This window comes from Zonotrichia leucophrys, chromosome 12 (genome assembly GCF_028769735.1).
Source record: "Zonotrichia leucophrys gambelii isolate GWCS_2022_RI chromosome 12, RI_Zleu_2.0, whole genome shotgun sequence".
In the NCBI taxonomy this organism is placed as follows: domain Eukaryota; kingdom Metazoa; phylum Chordata; class Aves; order Passeriformes; family Passerellidae; genus Zonotrichia; species Zonotrichia leucophrys.
This window is the reverse complement of record NC_088182.1, coordinates 4,904,420-4,924,589: the sequence shown is the minus strand read 5'-3', so window position 1 is coordinate 4,924,589 and position 20,170 is coordinate 4,904,420. Positions and strand designations below refer to the sequence as shown.

The 20,170-nt window shown below is 40.6% G+C and overlaps 1 protein-coding gene across 6 annotated transcripts in view; it reads right to left on the bottom strand.

Moving 5' to 3' along the window:
- Positions 1-1,210: 1,210 nt before the first annotated feature.
- Positions 1,211-20,170, bottom strand: part of TAFA4 (TAFA chemokine like family member 4) — a 69,519-nt gene continuing 50,559 nt past the window's right edge. For 3 of the 6 annotated variants that reach the window (XM_064724186.1, XM_064724188.1, XM_064724191.1), the window contains 3 exons: positions 9,471-9,626; positions 5,923-6,006; positions 1,211-3,047 (listed from right to left, as the gene is read on the bottom strand). In XM_064724186.1, the coding sequence (XP_064580256.1) occupies positions 2,863-3,047; positions 5,923-6,006; positions 9,471-9,626 (425 nt within the window). In that variant the 3' untranslated portion in view covers positions 1,211-2,862. Of the gene's footprint in view, positions 3,048-5,854; positions 6,007-9,470; positions 9,627-20,170 lie in introns of those variants that run through there. The other 3 variants (XM_064724192.1, XM_064724190.1, XM_064724189.1) reach the window with 3 other exon arrangements.

Below are 20,170 nucleotides of genomic sequence, written 5' to 3'. Positions count from 1 at the left end.
AATGGCAGAGGCCAAACAAAGAACATCATTTTGGCAATCTATGTTCAAAAATATTCACCAAAACTGCTACAAAGGAGGGCTACAAAGGCAGGCAGAGGGGAGAAAAAAGGCCATGAAGAAGCCAAGGTTATTTTATGCCTACTCAAATGTCACCTGGAGGAAAGGAAAGGCCTCAGGGTCAGCCTGATGAGGGACAAAAAGAACACAGTTAAGAAATAAGATAAAGTTATAATCAGGATATGAATCAGCTCAGCTTGGATATTACTATATCATCAGAGAAGTGTCTGCAATAATCTTTGTTTGAAACTGCATGGAAAGACATTGCCACTTTTGGAGCAAGAGGATTTTTCTCTGAACCAGCACAGGAGAGTGTCTGTCCAAACAAAACCCTGGGTGTGATGGCCCACAGGATTTGGCCTCCAGAAGCTCAACAGTGGGAGCAGCCTGAGGCTGCAAAGAGCTGGTGAGGATTGCTGCTTACCAAAACTGCTCCTCTAGAAGCAGCAGTGAGACACAAACTGCTCCAGAGAGAGCACACCAAGGATCTGAGGCACGGATCTCTCTCTTCCCCTGGCAGAGCAGCTGGCACAGATTGAATTCTGCTGCCTCTCAGCAGAAGGGCAGAGCTGGTGTCAGATGCCAGACAACAGCACTGGAAGCAGCAGCACTGCTCCAAAATGAGAGGCAGGCACACATCACAGCACCTGTGCAACGAGTCAGAAAAGGCTGTAAATCCACCCAAGATCCTCTGGAACAAAGCTTCTTTAGGAATAAAATCTCTGCCATGGGCTGGGCTTCTAGGGAGGCAAGTCATTTATTTGGGCTGTATTTCATAGTCCCATGCCACCAAATTTACGTTGTAGTTTTCCCCTTTCCTCAGTGACAGCAAAAGCTTCCAGGGGGCCATTTCAGAACATGTGACATATTGCACCCATTGAGGTAGGACTGAATTGAAAACTTTCCATATTGACGTACCACTGGAAAGTAACTTGTTTTCTTTCTATTTACCTTCAAAAATAGACAACTTTTTTCTAAAACTCTTTTTTCCCCACCTAGAACATCTCAGCAACAGTTTTAACTAAACATCACCATAGAACACTTACCAAAATAAATAAATTCCAGTTACAGGTCAATACTGTACAAATAACAAATGAAAAGGATCTCCTCTGAGGACACCATGAATATATATGCAGAGAAACAATAGAAATAGTAAAGGTAATTTTAAAATTTAATCAGAAAATCAAAACAATGGAAAAATATTGGGAATGTAGAGCTCATTAGGGCAAGCAGAGTCTATTAACTGTTCAGCTGTCCAAGCACAGAGCAGAAAATCTCGTTTGCTTATCACTGAGTACAATGACCACTATGATCCCAGCTGTAATCAAATACACAATTGAAAGTGACCTAAACCGAGAAAATCAAAACCAAAAAAACACAGGGCCAGATCCTTCCACCACTGACTCTGGTGGAATTAACTGCCTGAATGCTCCCACTCACTCCAGCAAATCAGAATTTAATAATTATGACCCTGATCAGCTTCCCACTGCTGATGGGATCTTTCCCCTACACTAGAGAGCTTATGCACAATGACTTACATTAGTACTAGACAGCTTTTTTTTTTCCACCTTTCAGTCTGTATAAAAATTGGATGTGCATTGTTACCCCAATATTTACATAAAGCATAACAATGACTTCTGTCTCTGGGTCACCAGCAGTTCATCTGCACCACTGCACTTCAGTCTGCTGCAATGTCACGGGGAGCAGACTGGCTACAGCTTCACCTCTACCCTCTATTCTATTTATGAAGACTGATGACAAAAAATCTCTCACAGGCAAATAAGAAAAAGAGCATGAAATGCATCTACAATAATAGGGAACAATTATGTGTCTCAAAATGTAACCACTTGGAAATTCAGTCTGTCAAGGAACTGGACATTTAATTATTATAATCATTCTAAACAAGAACTAATTGAAACTGAAAATTTACTTTTATCTAGAATTTTGCTTATGAATTTTAAGTATGTTACCTATTAGGATATAACCAAAGCAATGAAAATCCAAACAAATTACTCCCTTTCCAGTAAGCCTTCCTTATGCAGTACAAGCCTGCTCTCCCTTTTTTTTTGAGGCATCTCAATGAATATTTCTAGCTAATGGCTAAATTCTTTTCCATATCTAGATTCAAAGAGGCAAGGAATATGTATACTTTGCTATTCCCCTAGAGAATGGATTTATTTTAGGACAAGAAAAACTATGCCTGCTTTCAAATTTTATCTCTTCCTCATGCTTTCCTGCCATCACTTATGAATGTAAAGGTTAAACTACCTAGAACTATCTAAGGAAATAAATCTAATTGCACAGCTATAACCAAAGTTTGCCCTACAATAATTGCTACTAATTCTATAAGTTCCATCTTTTCACCTTCATACCACCTTGATAGGTACTAAATTACAGTTGAAAATACATTAAGACATAATTTACTAACACAGTCCCATCAATTCACTGGGATCAGCTTTGTATCTTTATGTTTTACTGTATGCAAGAAACACCTCAGACAAATCCATAGAATCATAGAGGTTGAAAGGACCTTAGAGATCATCTGTACCAGTTCTAACAACAGCATTTTCTATGATCCTCTAAGTTACATTCATGACCTAAACTCATTTAAAACAATTTTACATATCTTTGTGTCATTAGGAAAGTCTTATCCTTGGTGCACCACAAGAAGCTCAGGTGTGTTCTTCCACAATTTGCAGCCAGGTCTCAGATCCTTGGGAATCCAAGGTGCATTTCAGGTAGAACCAAATCTCCCTGATTTTTCTTTTAAGATTGTAATGTGCCACTGAATAGCAAAATCCAGGTTCAGGAGCTGCAGCCACAGTTGAAAGGAGAAGTGCTGTCCCTTTTTCCCAACTCCTTTGCAAGTTTGAAGGGTGAAGTCAATAACGGCATGACAAAAAAGGGTCTCTGTGTGACAGCCAAGGAACAGTTCCACGTGCCATAGTTCTGGGAGTGGCCCTCAGGTTTAGCCTTTGCTACCGTGTCACCTGTAAAAGGAGAGGAAAGAGTTACCTACAGAATTCACCAAAAAAAAGGATAACAGGTGCATTGTTACTGCAAAAGAACTGTGCGCATGAACAGAAATAAATGAACTTGCCCCAGCCACACCTTTATGTCAGAGAAGCGGAATCTCCAGAGAAATATTAATTAAATATTGTTTGATAGGATGAGGGAGATTTGCAGATAAAGAAATGGCAATTCACCATTAAATTTGCCACCAACACCTCCTGGACATCTCCTATTTTACTTTGCTTCATGTCATTCCCAATGCCTCCAGCACAAGTGTAGGATTTACATCCCAAAGGGCCATTCATGCAAACTGCTGCCCATTCCCAGGGGTCCATCCCGTGGGAGGGAATCAGGGACCTGGCAGCACATGGCAATAAATTGTTCTTGCAGCAGAAATCTCCCCCAGCCAGCAGAACTCCCTCAGGACCCTGGAGGGGCTGCAGGGATGTGTTGAAGCCTTGATGCACACACAGGACCCAGCTCTGGCTGCACAGTGAGGAGGGTCCTGCTGGATTTCCTGTCCTGGAAATGGATGAGAACAGGCAGCTGGAAGGAGGAAAGCTTTGTCAGCTCTGCTCTGCAGTGTCTACATGTGTCACAAAACTAAACAGACACTCAGCATAGAGAAGTTTTTATTTCCTTCCCTGAGGGAACTGATGGAAGATGCAAATTCCTCAGCTTTGCACATTTTAACTGTCCCACTCAGACACTAACCGTTCATCTAAATACTGAGTCGTGTCAGCAGTCTCCTCTGCTTCAAATATTTTAGTTACACTAGTTTTGCTTATTTTCATGGAATGAAAAGATAGAGGACTTAAAGTTGATTAAATGACATTTCCTCTTTCAGTGTATAATTAACCTGTGGAAGCCACTGTCCCACGTAGCACTGATCCCAGGGTCTTAAAAAGCTTTAAAAATTGATTACAAATTTAAATGGTAATGAGATCATCTCCGGTGCATAACACAGAAAAAGAATTAGTATGGAATGGATCTCAACTATTGTGTTTTAGACATAAGGCAACTATTAAATTGGAAAAAATTCATGGATGCATACACTTTCTGTAATTGTCCTAAAGGGTTTTGCTGTGTCTGATTTGAGCATCCCATTGCTGAGGCTCACAGGTGGCTGAACAGTTTGGCTGTTCAAATAGCCCTCTTTGTGTAAAATTTTAATAACACACCTAAGAAATATTTTGTTCATTTATCTGAGACAAATCTTTGGTTAATTTAAAAAAAAAAATATAAGTTACACCATCTTCCTTTTTCCCTGTGACAAGACATTGTCTTTCCATTCTAGTCTCCTTACAGCTGTCCAGAGGAAGGAAGAGGCAGCTGCATGATGAAGACCTGACACCTCAGACATCAGTGCCAACATAAAAGTCTTTGTTCTGGTCCCCACCCCTCGAGTATCTGTCCAAGGCATCAAGGATAATTAGCCCTCACTCAAAGGATAATTAACCTGACTCACTCTTCTCCAGTAAAGTCCTTTTGGTATAAACTGTCAGCTCTCTTCTGGAATATCCTGAGATGAAGTTGTCTTGTACAACATCTAGAACTCCTGTTCACCAGTCCCACCCTTCCGTGGATGCTACAATGCTACTCCTGATCTACAAATGAGTAGTTAAAAATCAGCCCTGGGAAAAAACTGAAATGTTGAGGGTAATTTTTAACTTGCAGTAACTGAGTCCCAGTTATCCACACTGATTCCAAAGTTTGCAGGCCAAATTCCAGGTGTAGTGTCCACCACAGGAGATCAGCAGGACCCAGACATGCTATAGATTACATCTTTATAGATTACACTTGATAAATATCATTGTATCATTGGCCATAGAATCATAGAAAGGTTTGGGTTGAAAAGGTTCTTGAAGGTCTTCTAGTTCCAGCCCCTCTGCCACGATCAGGGATGCCACTTCCTTTGTACAATGTCTACCGACCACCAGTGCCACAGCACAGCTGCCCAAAACATCCAATTTCCTTTCATCCATCCACAAATTAGTGCAGTTTTCACTGCTCAGAGCAGCCTTCACTAAACAACATTTGGTGACAGTATTGCTTATTAACTCAGACTGTAACCTAATGAAGAACATTCTTTCCCAGCTAGAAGAGGCTGTAAAGGGAAAAGCTGAGCATATGTCTCTCCTTGCTATTGCCTGCTAAAGACTCCTGGTTTATGATGTATTTAGACATGCAGTTTGCTATGACTTGCTGAACTTCAATGCACTGAATTCATTTTAAATTGCCAAGCAGACAGAGGACATGATATTTTCTCTCAATTAGTTAAGAAGATGACATAGCAAAGGTTTGGTTTAAAAAAAAAATAAATCAGGCCAGCTACAGGGTGGTCTGTAATTAGAAACATTCTGAACCAGCCTGATTTCCAGCGATGCTCAGGATGGCACAATGTCATCAGTGCAGGTTCTCAGCAACTCCCAAGCCAGACTGGTACTTTCAAAAGGTAAAAGGCTGTCCAGCACAGGAATCTAAGTTTATGTGACAGTGGTAAAGCTTTTGGATCCCTATACTCAGCCTGCAAATTGAAGAATTGGTTCTGGAACATGATTATCCCTCTAGCACTGAGCACAATGAAATAATTTCTTTGGCTCACTGCAGACTGAATCAGGGCCATTTTCAGTGGGACTGCAGGAGTGAAGGGGCAGTTCTGACCTAATATTTCCTCTCTGAGAGCAACTAATTAATCACAGCTTTCCAAAACTTTGAGAAGGCCAAGACTGGTGCTCACACCCACAGACACAATGCAATAAGAGCAATCAGCAGACAGGCACTTTCAAATACAGGTGATCTCTGTACTTGCCTTTGTGGTTTTGACTTTATTTCCACTGCTGCAAGACCAACCTGAATAGTCTGGTAGTACTTTACAGTCCTCTCCATCCAAACAGGGGTTCATGTGACACCACCACTTCTGCAGGACAATGGAAGCTGAAAAAGAAGCAGGAAAGATATTGTTTATCTTTTTTGTCACCCTTGCTTTATTGCAGGGAGGTTATCTGTGCCATGTTCAATTAGTTGATTTCAAAAGGTAAAAACAACAATGACTAGTTTAGTAGTTAATTATATAGAGTGTGTTTGAGGTAAAAAAGCGACTAAACACTTCACAGCTCTCAGAAGGGTAAATGCCATATCCAAATGATAAAGAGCAGGCACCAACAGAGACTGATTCCAACATTTGAATTGACCTCTGGAAGTGCCTTTCCATCTCCACTGACTACAAAAATAACTTTTCTCCTTCATTTGCATGCTTCAGTCAAGTACCTGCTGTAAGGGGGGATGAAGCTGAGGCTTCTTGTTTAATCCATACATGTATATGGGAGACTGGACAGAGAAATGCCAGTTTCTTCCTTCACTGGGTGAGAAAATAGAATTGCACGGAGATGTAAATCCCAGAGGTGTGTCAGCAAATACTGCAGGTAAGAACAGGGAAACCTCTGGCAAGCACTAGGATATTGACTAAAAATCCATTTGCAGTCACACTGCCACTTCTGCAATATGTTTTGGAAGGCCACAGTTGTACACCTTAACTGGGCAAATTTATTAATTCTCTACCCTTAAGCCAATTTCTATTAAGACCATGCCTATTCTTCTTAGAAATGTAGTCATGACCTTATAAACCCACTGTTAACAACAGCACAAACACCTGCATGCATTTCTCAGTTTTGCATTGTTCATGGCACTCATCAAATCCCAGAAAATTGTTATGAAACATATCAGTACATAATCTTACATAATCTATATTGGATTTCAAAATAAAACATGGCTTAAGATGTGGATTCAGCCAGTCTGCATTATGCTACTATGTGCACAAACTATTGAAACACATGCCTTAAAAGATAACACATTCAGATGAGATGAACAAAAATAATGGAGTCTACTTCTTGTAAAGCACTTTTTTTCCCTTTTAATTTCAAGACATATTTGTTCTTCTGCAACCTTTAAATTGGGGTGTCAAGCAGGGAAGTTGACATCAGGATATTGCTGAAATGTTCATTCAATTACTTTTGTTTTGCACTTTTACTGAAAAATGTTATGAAAAGACACCCTTTTGGAACACAGCTTTGGCTTTTATAAACTAATCTTTCTGTCTTATAACATTACAAAATAAATGTATGAACTTTCATCTGGGTCTCAGATCATTTGCATTGAAACTGATTGATTGTGGACAAAAAATGGGTGAAACCTGACTGTGCTTTCCTGGGAGGCGAGAGATCATTTCTGACAAAGCCTGCACTCAGGACAAAGCCCCTAAATGTCTGTATCAGTCTGTAGTATGCAAATTGAAGACTCAAACAGTTTCTTGCTTTCACAGAGTAGGAGTCTACTGCAGGGTATGTACAGAGTGGGAGGCTGAGGAAAGGGAGTTTCAGCTTCTGTGCTGCAGCAACACACTCCAGTCCCAGATGCTGGCAAAAATAAGCACAGCCTGCTAAAGCATTACCCTAAGGAGTGAGGGGAATCAAAAGCTTCCACTTGAACAGTCAAAATCTTACATTCATAATATTCTGTTACACTTAATTGCAACTATACTTGAATAAAAAAAAAACTAAATTCCTTCAGCAACTGTTGGCTGAATCAAGCTTCTGCAGTATTTATATATTTCTGCCATAGAATGACAGTGTCACTTTTGCAGTCTTTAAGTGAGTTTAAAATAATGCTTGACTTCTATTATCTGTTACATGTAAAAGTATTTCTGCTATTTGATGTGTCACGTAAAAATGCAGAAGACACTTCTGATTTAACACAAAAACTCCCTAAGAAAATGCATTGTAAACTTAACTGTATTGCTGAATTATAAAGCATAAAAACACTGGGCATCTATTTTTTTAAATCAACTTTTAAAGGGTATCTGTTTTGACAGCTTCGTAATAGGTAAAAAAAAATCAAAAAACAGATTCATGTTTACATAGAACACAGATTTACATAGAACATATTTACATTCACATAGAACAGAGTTCTATGTCTGACACTAAATATTTCTGAATATTAGATTAGAATTGGACTTAAAAGCTTTTTTTTCTATGTTTAAGTGAACTGGTTGCGATTATAGGTACAAAAGAATAAAAACAGGATCTTGCTTGTGAATTAATGGAATGAGGGATTTTGGTAACTTTAAAATCTGTCTTGGAGTAGATTTACTAACTTAACAAGAGCAGCAACCCCTACAAAACATAGGCAAATTACATGGTGAATATTGATTTAGAGAAAAGCTCTCCATGTCAGATGTCCCAGCCCCATCTGCATTCCCAGTCTTAGGGTTGCATTTATTATCCAGTGAATTTTTAGCCAAGCTATTAAGTCTTAGGACATCTGGAAAAGTTAATATCATAAGCTTGAATTTCTTGGCTTATGCTGTTTTCAAACTAGTTTTAGAGGAGAATTCTTCTGTGGGAAAAAATTAAGAAGTTTTATTGGCACAGACATGAAATGGACCAGCACATATATTAAGAGGATTAATTACACCAAGATTTATGCACAGGCTCATTATCAACAACGCACAGAGATGTCTCTAAAATTAACAAAAGGAAGGATTACGCCTTTTTGAGGCAGTGGGAAGTCAGACATCAAGGAGAATAAACTCAAACAATCTTAAGGAGGCAGGAGTGAGCAGAGGCTCTCACTATAGGAATATTTACCAATATAGCTGGACAGGATGTGCCTCGGCTTGTCTGGCCCTTGCTGCTGAACCAAACAGCAGCACTGTGGTGTTTCACCCCACAGACACTTTTGCCTGGCTGGGTGTGTGGTGTTTCACCCCACAGACACTTTGGGCTGGCTGGGTGTGTGGTGTTTCACCCCACAGACACTTTTGGCTGGCTGGGTGTGTGGTGTTTCACCCCACAGACACTTTTAGCTACCTGGATGCTGCAGCTGGGCTTGTGGAGACAAGTCCAGGCCTGCAGCAGCTCTGGTGGTGCTGGGATGGAGCTTCCCCCCATAACAGGGGCTGCTCCTCTGGTTTTACCTATTTCCTTCACCTTTAAAGCGATGGTGAAGGAAAGGAGTGGGTTCTGATGGAGGGTTTGGATCCAGAGCTTTATTCTGGCCCACAGGCCTTGGGATCCAGCAACAGCTCCAACAGAACTCCCTGAGCCCGTGGCTGCTGCTCCTTTGAACCCCAGGGAGAGGGGCAGGGAGCCACCAACCAGGTACATGAGAAGAAGTCTCAAGGGACCAAGGACACCAGGATGGCCCAATGCCCCCCAGGGGTAGAGGGCATCCTTTGATTCTGCCAATCACTCAATACCCTTCTGGAATTGCAGGACTGACAGACAGTGCTTGGCAGAGGTCAGGGAGGGCAAATGAGGGATGACTGACACACCTGGGAGGGAATCTTCAGGGGAGGGGCACAGGTTTTGGGGTACAGCCTGAAATGACAACCCAGCACTCACCTTCCACGCAGGAGGGCTGGGCCCGGGTGGTGCCGGCCACCTGGCCCGGGAAGCAGGAGCACTTCACGGTCTGGGAGCGCTCCTCGATCCGGTTCTTGTTGCAGCACCGGTGCACGGCCACCACCTCACACGTGCCCTGCTTCACCTGGTGCTGCCCTAACAGCCCCAGAGGTGAGAGAGAAGAGAAAAAACACATCAGTGCCTGTGAGAAACCATCGAAATGGGATGACTCTGGGGGCAGGGAGGAATGATGAGGAGGAGTTCATCACCTTCATCTTATTAGAAGGTGAAGCTTTTTGGAAGTTTTCTCCATGGCCTTAGGTCAAATGCAGTGTTCTCTTGGGGGTCAGTGTCTGCCAGCACAGAAAGCCTAAAATCTCAGCAGCCAGAGTTCCAACAGGATCTGGCTCATTCCCTGAGTTTATATACTGTTCTTATGAAATTAGTTTTTGTAAGTCAGTTTTCCAATCTATCTTCCCAATCTACAAAACCAGAGCAGGTCGGAGTAATCAGTTAAATGATGAAGGCAAAAAGAGCACACTCATCTTCCTTTCCCTTCCTGACATCCATCAGGTTTTATATTTAGATCTTTCCCTTCATAAATGGACACAGTGGATAGGGTAATATTTAATACAAGAGAGACATCTTAAACAGTAGGGAAACTTTTTGACACATCCACATGTAAGCACTGCTTGCTATGCTTGTCATCACAGACAGGCTGAGAACAAGGTAGGCTGTAAAGCTGTCAGAGATAGTCTAGTGTTGTCCATAAGGAAAAAAAAAACATACCCAAACTGTATGGATTTCTTCAGTTCCCTCCCAGACCATTCTGAACAAACCTCTGACAAATATTGTGTGCTCCTGCTTTTCCCCAAGTTGGTTTTTCCCCTCCTTTGCTCTTGCCTTCACATCTCACCTCAGTGCTCCTTGCAGCTGATCATTTTCCTCCCCTGCCAAACTTCCTCTCCATCCTGCCTAAACCTCCTCTCAGAAACTCCACTTCACAAGCCCTCAGCTCCTTGCATAAAGTCATTTCCATGTCCTCACTTTCCTGAGCAGCCTTCAAGTGCTTCATCTTGCATTTGTCTTGTCTTATTTAGAGTAGAGCCTTGGATGGCTCTTATCTGTGTTTGTAAAGCACCTTGTAAATTAACAGCACTACAGAGCAGGGTGAGTTATTTCATAAGAGAGAGAGACAGAGACAACACTGAGAATAACAAAAATAGTCACCATCAAAGCAGCACAAAGCATGAGAAGAGAGACAGCCCAGATATTGGTGTAGGTGTGGCTGATATCAAAGGCACAGAGAAAAAAGAAATGCAGGGGAAAGGCAGAGAACTCTCCACAAACAGAAAATCCTCCAAGTGACAAACCTCAGAGTTATCCTGCTTCTTCCTCACTCCATGTTTGCCATGTATGGAGCTTTTTGTTTGGATATTTTGGGGTTTTTTGTTTTTTACAGTATCTGCTGCTAACTAACATCAGGCACACCTTTACAAATGAAATTTTCCTGAGGGATAAAGATCACGGTAATTTTTGTGCAGAAAATGTTATGAATTGATTAGTGTGAGATCTTAACTTTCAAAAAGAGTTAGCAATGCAATTTATACTTCTATGGGGGGAGTTCTTAAAAAAAAAAGTATTAAATACATACATATAACTTTTTTAAAAAGTTGGCTTGGCAGTGTTCCTTGCTGTGTATGTTTTGGTTTCACAAGTATTTCAAGCACAGCTGAAATACTTGTGAAAACACTTGGCTGCCTGGATTTTCTTGCCAAATTTGTATTCATAACAACCTCAATGGACAAGAAACTATGCATATTCAATCTTGGAGTGGAAATGTGGTGTTCTACTTGAGCACTCAACTTTTTTAAAAATTATATCTACACAGAGCTTTTTGAGGTTTTTTCCTTTTTCTTTCCCTGAGGACAAAGCTACACTACTTTTAAGCAAAATTTGCTACAGAAGAAAAATGTATAAGGTATTTTACAGCAAGTTGGCAAAATGCTGAAGACAACATAAAAGTATCTTCAGAGCCACTGTAATAAGTTTATTGGGAGACTGACTTTTCATGCAAGTACTTAATAATAAACAAGGAAAAAATGAAAACAGCTACTAGTCAGGAGAACAACAGCTTCTCTGTAAGTCAATATGGAAAACACACAAAAGAGAAAGCAAATTTCTCACTTCATCCCAAAGTATTGTTCCTCAAAATACCTGACATGACAATGCTTGGAGAAAAGGTGGCACAACTTCTGACAGAAAATATTTTCTAAAATGAGATTGTTATTGAAGAGAGGCTGTTTATTTATGAGATAAATTTAATATTTATTTTATATTCTGTTTTTTTAGTGCTATAGCCTGAATCAAAACTCTTTGGAGTAAAGTGGAGAAAATTTCCATTGGTTTCCTACAGTGCCCACTGTGCTTGTCCTGCATTCACTGGAATCAACAGCAGAGTTTTTATTCACTTCAGAAGAGCAAGGTCAGAGTCTGCTTGGTCTCCTGAGAATGAGATTTTATAAAGAAAGAAATAAAAAGCAAAAATTCTGAGCTGCTCAGGCCACATATTTGTGTTTTTCATGTATCTCATCTGAAAAACCAAGTGGCCAGGCCTTGTCCTTAAGGAAAGTCACAATTCACCAGACGCCGAGATAAGAGAAGAAACCTTTTACCAGCAGGTACATCATAAGGACGGACAAGATCCAGCTCCAAGGATCAATATGTAGTTGCAAGGGTGTCTATTTTCCACCTCAAACCCTGCTTCCTTTAGGTGAACAGTCCTGTTAAGCCAATACCAAAGGAAATCAAACACCCTGGCCCTGAGCATACAGCCCCAAAAACCTGCGGCTGTCTTTCAATTATCTCGTTTGACTTTTGAAGCAGTGACAGTGGTGCCCTGGAGTGCCAGGAGTCAACAGACACACTGCTGTTTGCAGAAGCTGAGATTAAGGTGCCTCCTGAAAGCAGCCCTGGCTTTAGGAGCTGTTTCACTCACATTCCTCTTTGGCAGCTCCACCAGCAGGCGAGGGAAGGTGTCCCCTCTCCATCTCCTGGCAGGAGTGGGATGCCGGGTCTGAAAGCAGCCCTGCCACACAAGGGAAGGCAGCACTCCCCTCCCTCACCCCTCATGCACAGCTCTTATGGAGTACAGCACTAAAAAGCCCCAGACATCTGCATGCATCATTTGCATTAATTGGATTGCCCTTGTAATAGTCTTTCCCCTCCTACACGCTCACATCGATATTTCCTCCTGCTTGTTCACACACATCCTGACACTTTTTATGCTGCTGAGCACCATATGAATTTCTCCTTAATATTCAGACACATCTGTGAGCAGGTGCTGAACAAATGCTGAGGGTTAAAGTGGTGCCTTTCAGTCCTGTTTTTGCCAGTGCTCAGGAATCTAGAGGATAAACATTTGTTTGCAGAGTGGCTTCCACATTTAAGAAAATTCACAAAAAATCTTAACCAACCCTAACTCAATCTATTCCTCCCTAGATCTACTGAAACCTGTTGTATTTGCATTCAAGTGCCCAACAGCAGCAAAAAGAAAGAATATAAGAATTCTCTCCTGTACATTTTAATATTCATCTTGCACTAAATAAACCTTCACCTCAGGTTTAAAGTACACTTAACATGCAGCTGAGATTATACTGACAGAAACACTCAAGAAATGCCTTAAAATATTTTATAATTGATGGATTCTCTGGAAGCCAAGTCATTAGAAGAGCAGGGAGTGAAGAGTTTTCAAAATGTGAAGATCACAGTAAATGAATTCTATGCTGGACACATCAGGAAAGCCATTTCAGAGAGAAATGCAATGAGAGAGAGGGAGAAAATCTGTGGAGAGCAAAGCCCATAAATTCATAGCCCATCACCTGTAAACCTACTCAGATCTGTGACTTCAGGGCTGTCGGTGTTTGGGGTTGAAATTCAGTTACATCTTCCCTTTTAAATAAGAAAACCCTCCAGAGGGAAAAACATATTATCAGCAGCAGCATCACAGGAAGGTCTTTGACAGAGACCAGTTTCTGCACACTGAAGGGAGAGCATGGGCCAGCCAGGCACAGAGCAGGACAGGGGATGAATGTTGAAAACCACACAGCTCTGTGTTTCCTCCTATCAGCAGTTTGGCATGTGTGTTTCCAACCATATCCTAATTTCTTTACAGCTATTTCTCCCCAGAAACATCAGTGCTGCTCTGGTTCACTTTCTCTGTCTCCCAGTACAGGCACAGACACAATGGGACAGGGCTCCCTGATGGAACAACCTCCAGGAGTTTTCTGTGAATTTTCCTGTCATCCATAATGACATACCTACAGATGACAGCAGCCCTCAGGTACCCAGGTCTAGAATGCCTCTTAATGACCTCAAGAACTGGCCACATGAAGGTTCTGTGACCATTTCCTTGCCATCTGTAGGATTTTTATCCCAGAAGAACGTGCTGTGTAGAGCTGCAAGGCAGCCCCCAGGATTTCAGAGAACACAGACATCTCTGAAGAACAAGAAAGTACAAACCAGAAAATTATTGGACTTGGACATTACTCACGACACTTGTGTTGGCTTGTAGAGATGACTCAATAATCACTACTGAACTGTTTATTCTCAGTGGTATTCTTAATATTCTCAGTATTATTCTTAGTACTTTTTTTTCAACAAACACATTTGACAAGACCTTATTTTCATTTTCTTCATAGGAGTCAAAGGGCAGTTACCAATTAATACTTCTAAAACTCATTGAAATGCTCAAAAGAAAAGAGGGAAGTACAATTATTGTTAATAAAATATCAAACATGGTAGTGATGCACTTCAAAACCACAGGGAGCATATCAAAGAAAGAAGGAGGCTTTCAGAAGGCTGCTAACCAATTCTGTCCACATGCATTTCATCTCTGTGACTAATTCTGATCACTCCCAGGGAGTGCTGTCTCAATGCAATATACATGCAGGCAGCATGCCTCCACCAGAAATCCTGAACAAACGCCTCTTTCTGCTCATTTCTTGGCTAAGAAACATAAGGAAAAGACAAATTTAAAGGGAGTTTTTATCTCTGTTTCATAATCTGCCACCTCTGATGAAGAGAGCTACTATGCTGTGGAGAGCAGCAAATCTGGAGTAGGATGAGCCCAGCTCAGCACATTCCGCAGAAAGCCTCAAAAGCAGCAAGCTTGGTCTGCACAAAATCAACTGCATCATTTATTTAAAGGGTAAGAGGATGGATGTCAATAGGAGGATGAACAGCCATGGAACTAAATATTGCAGACATTAAGAGAAACAAATGAGTTTAGAAGTCAGCACTGATGCTGTTTGGAAGAGGAAAGCACTTTAAGAAGCTTGGTGCCAGTTCATCATCTGCCTTCATCTCATGCTGGCTTTTGCTTACAAATACATGGGCATAGGAAGCACACACCAGAAGGCAAATATTGTTAGAAAAACACAAACATTAGAGGAAATAACACTTGCTATTTTTTGTATTCTTTGCCAAACATATTTACAAGAACCAATCCAGCTCACAGGGCAGGGTTTTTTGAGGGGTAAAAGTAGAAAAGGGCTGTTTCTAAAGATGACAACTCTTCTCAAGAAAATAAGCTAAAAGTCACTTGGAAAGTAAAAACTACACACCATGTTAGAGGCTGAGAGTATCAGCAGAGCTTTTTCTTTACTACCATTCAATAAGCTACTGGGTTTTTCATAATTTCACATTCATGTACCAAGTTTCTATCTTAGATGCTCTCCTTCAAGGGTATACAGATATATGCATACACACACACTTCCTCAGAAATTGTCTCTGAATATACAAATCAGTCCAGTTTCACTTTTAAAGTTCAACCTTTTCACTTATGGGCAGTAAGGGAGTGCTCAGAGATAGTCCAGATCTGCCCCAAAAGCCCAGTTCAGCTGTTCTAGGAATAAACAGACAAGAAATATCTTCCCATAATCTGCCCATGATAGTAGGCAAAGTAAGATGTAACACACAAAAAAATCAACAAAAATAAAAAAAAGGGGGGAAAAAGAATCCTGTTTGCTAACCATTACTGTTACAATCCTCAAATACACTGCAGGATTGTGATTCCTAGTGCTAATACCGGTAAGGAAAAAGCAAGCAAAGGTACAGCCATTTAACAGATATAGGAATAGAGGATGGAGCCTCCATAATGTGCAGGTTTCAAACCAAAGAGTTTTTCTTACAATTTATAAAGTTACAGATTTTGTCCTCATCAAGACATTTGGGCTTTTTTCCTTGTGGAAACCAGCAGTGTGGTATGTGCAAAATCACAATCAAGATTTTAACTAGGGAATCAGGCAAACAGTCCTGAACCACTTTAAGTTGTTTCAGGTGAGAAGAAACACATGGGGTAAAAAAACAAACAACTCTCAAAACAAGCACCTAAATAGAAAGAAACCCCAGGGGTACAGTGGGTGTACCTCCATATCAGAAAATAGGTGAGTGACCTCAAACCCTGATAATGAGACCCAAAGAGTTAATGAAATCATAACCCTTCAGAGCAGGTGGAGGAAGCTGCTGACACAGCTGGAGAGAACCATGTAACACAGAGAATTCTGTGCTGAGTGTCAGGGGTCACATCCATATGGAGATTAAAGTCCCCTGGAATAAGTAGCACAGGTGACCTTAGATCAGACACAAGCACAGAGACTTCTCCAAGGGATGAAGCATTAAATCTGAGTGGTCAATAAATCAAAACAGCTGAGAAGGTGCTGGAAATGCAGGGGGGAGGAGGGAAAAGCTGCTGCAAATGGGAAGGTGGATGAAGGGTGACCTGGAAGCAAAAACAAATTAAAGCATGAGTGTGTCTATCTGCCAGGGGGCTCGCTGAAGTCAATCAATGAGGTCTGCTGCCTTTCAGCTGGGCACCAATATTCATCTGCTTCAAGCACACACATCACTTGTACAGACAGAATCCAAGACTTGAAACCTCATAAGGCACCTCAGAGCAAAGCAGTGTTAATAATTTCCTACTGGCAGCTTCCTGCTGTGGGGCTATTTTAGGTGAGGCAGAGGAGAAAATGCAAAGGAAAGATTTGGTTTTCAATCATAACTTGCAGCAAATGAGAATCATTGTGCTCTCTAATACAGAAGAATTTCCCAGGTGTCCCATTAACATTCACTCCTGCTATTACACGTGGACCACTATTTTTCTCTCATTTGTTCCTTCCTTCACAAATTTATCATGAGAGAAAAGAAAGAGAATGAATCCAGTTCCCTGGAGAGATTCCTGCTTGCCTGAAGAAAGCAGGTACACACACATCCATACAGGCCAGGCTTATGGTTACCACTTTGTAAGCAAAAATTTAATTTTCTGCCTCAAGTGAGAGCTGATTTCCTCCTACAAAAGGGTTGTTCTTGCCATAGGAAAGCAAAAATAGCATATTTGGGACCACAAACTGAGAAAGGCAATCCCATCCACAGCAATAATGAAGCCATCCTGCCCAAGGTGTCACTAACACAGCCCTTGCAGGCACCAGGAGCTCTCTGCCATTTGCAGTTGCTCTCCACACCCAGTCTCAGAGCAGCTTATTGCTGCTCATCTATGGCATGACAGAAGTTCATTTAATAGTATCATAATCTTCAAGAAATTAAAAAAAAAAAACAAGAACAAAAACTAAAAAATCAAAACCTTTTAAGTCTGTCTCATGCATGCAACAAAATATATTTTGAGGATTAAGCCTTGTGCCTTTCTGAGCATTCCTCCAGCACCTGAAATATCTAATGATCATTTCAGGCTTACTTGTGTAAAACAAACATTTGTAATCTACTAAATACCAGAGGTATTTTTAACCCAGTTCAAGGTCGTTCATCAGAAAAGAATGATATTTGTTTAGAGAACATGAAACACTAATTGTCGTCTAAGTCATTAGGCTCTGCAGATTAAGTAAATGGAAGCTGCCAGAAAACAAAGTAGATGTTTGGGGAAAAAAGCATTCTCTTCATTTCAAGTGAAAATTGAATCTTTATTCTCAGGTCCAAATAGAATCAGTGAAAGTGGGGAGAGCAACCAAGGAAACATGCACTGTACTCCATTTCACTGCTCAAAACAGCTCACACTCACAGGGCATAAAGAGATTCTGCTTTTCTATTTATTTTTATAATGCCAAGGTATATTTCCCTCCTTAGATTACTTTGATGGGACTATAGAATAATAGGACTTTGCCTGAATTTGATAGTTAAAATTGGCAAAAAACGAATTATTCGTTAATTAACCCTCATTGGCAATCTGTTCCAGAAAGATCTAGACATAACTGTTATCATTAAATGGTGTGGTTTATGAAACACTTCTGCTTGTCCTGTTTGACATTCTTAATTTAAAAGATGGGCTGTGAATCCCTCTTTCCACTAATTGCTCTGTGTTTATTAAAATCAGAGCAGCATTTGTTGCCAGTGGAAGAACTGTCTTTTGCAGAAACCAGAACCAGCAGATAAGACAGAATGTGAATGATAGATTTCACTGCAGAAGTGGGATGGAGTTTTCCTGTGATAGGCAAATCAGGCAAATGGAATTCTGAGGAATGTTACAAGCAATCAGAGCAGTTAATGCACTGGGCACCAGGCCACCAGCTCCTCAGCTGCTCTTTAATCCCTGGGAAAAGCCCTCTGTCTTGATCACCAGTGATTAATTATTTTCAAAGTTTGTCTCATTTTATATCAGCTGTAATGATTACCTTGGGTTTATCTGATGGAATAGACAAGGAAAGCATCACAGCAGCCCAAATGTAAGATCCAGCTGCCAGTTAAGCAATAACAGGCCATAAAACTAAATTGAACAAATGCATTTTTAACTCTGAGTGGCATGAGGACTTCTAAGTGGTTTCAGCATGTACAGACTCTATCCTACCTGGCTGAACAGTTAATTGAACTTATTTTAACTGCTAGATCCAGAAGTGCAAAACATAAGTGAGGTTTCCAGAAGTGCAAAACATAATTGAGGTTTCCAGAATGTCAACAGACATTTTTTAGTCAGCACTGTTGAAACATGGGGGTTTTCTTACACACTGCAGACTGCCCAGCACTTGATGCTGCATTGTAACAGACACACAATAAAATATAATCACAATAAAATAAAGTGAAAATCAACCTGGTAACTGTTTCCCATAGGGCCACGTTTAAACTCCTGACCCCAACTTACACTGCTAATGACAGAAAAATAATTTAAAGGTCAGAATTCAGAAGTTGTCAGGGTCTGCACATTTCCTTTTTTATACTGACAATTCTCTGTCAAAGCATCACCATTAATACTTCTTTCTCTTTTCAAGATTCTGCAGCTCTCTTGAGCCTCTCAACTTTCACTTTTTAATCTTTTTTACCTAAGAATAAAGGTGCAAGACTACAATTTTTAACATTCCAATTGCAGGCTATAACCCAAAAAAAATCCCAGAAGGGTGCAGTTCAAAGACCAAATGTGGAGAGCTCTGCTCAGTACCTGGGCATGCACAAGTGGGTGCTGCCACAACACACAAACTGTGCTGATCTCACACTTTATTTCTTCCATGCCATTTATATGATCAACCCTATTATTTTGTGCAGCAAAAAGTTGATTTGGAAGTCAGTGTACAGCTAGTTCTACATAAATTTAGCTTTTTTTATTTGGCACCTAGCAACAATCAAGACATTTCACCCAGGCTTAAAATGTGAATTATTATAAAAAGGCTGTTCAAATCAGTAAAGACAGAGTGTTAACAGACCTTTCTCAGAAATGAAAGAGCTATCAGTTAAAACATTACTTTTTGTTCCACATATCCCATTCCAAGCATCCAAGAATCCAGCTCTTCTTCCATTCTAATTAAAATTGACAGTCCTTGACAACAATTTGGTAGATTTTCTATTTTAATTAAGCCATTCAGCTTAAAGTGAAAAGTTAAAACATAACATTATAATGGCACAGAAGCCACCATATCCTGCAATATGTACCACAGGAACAAATTGGAAAGTAGTTTCAAAAGCTTCCTCCCAGACCATGTCACAGCTTTAACAGAAAGAGACCACAACCCTGGGAGTTTGATCCTTGAATGAAATTCAATCCTCACTGCCATCCCTCAAAGGACTAAGAGAGCTCTTGACTCTTGCAGATTATTATATTTGGAAGGGGGTTTTTGACCATGAGATGGAAATCTGCCCCCCAATAACTGAGCACATTTCTTTTGTGATGCAGCAGATGCAATAATAGCATTTCCCCGTGCCTGTAGGAAACCAGACAGACACTGGCTTAGCTCCAGGACACTTGACAAAGCATATTTGGATTAGAAGCTCAGAGGAGTTAGAATTGAAGAGGAAGTCTCAAATTCCCAAGGGCTTTTAAGTGTCCCGTTCCTGTGTTGGCAATGAAATCTATTTGAAATTACAGCAATTAGATGCTTAACTAGCAGGAGAACACTTGGATATTTTTCTAGATGTCGGCCAGAAAAGAAGTAAATCATGCATGTAATTCTGAAAAGGAGATTTACTTCATTCACCACAGAAGAGAGGGATTGCTCTTTTTAGAAGGAACACTTGTCACAACTGGGCAAGTTGCAGGAGCAATGTAGTGAAATTGTCCCTTGAAAGTGTCCCAGCCAGCTTGTCAGATTTGACAAAGTTGCATTCTTACCAGAAAACAACAGGCTTCCTCACCTGGGGAATTTTCCCTTGGCCCTAATAAGACTATCAGCAAATGCAGAGATGAATTAGAATAGTCATTAAGGAGA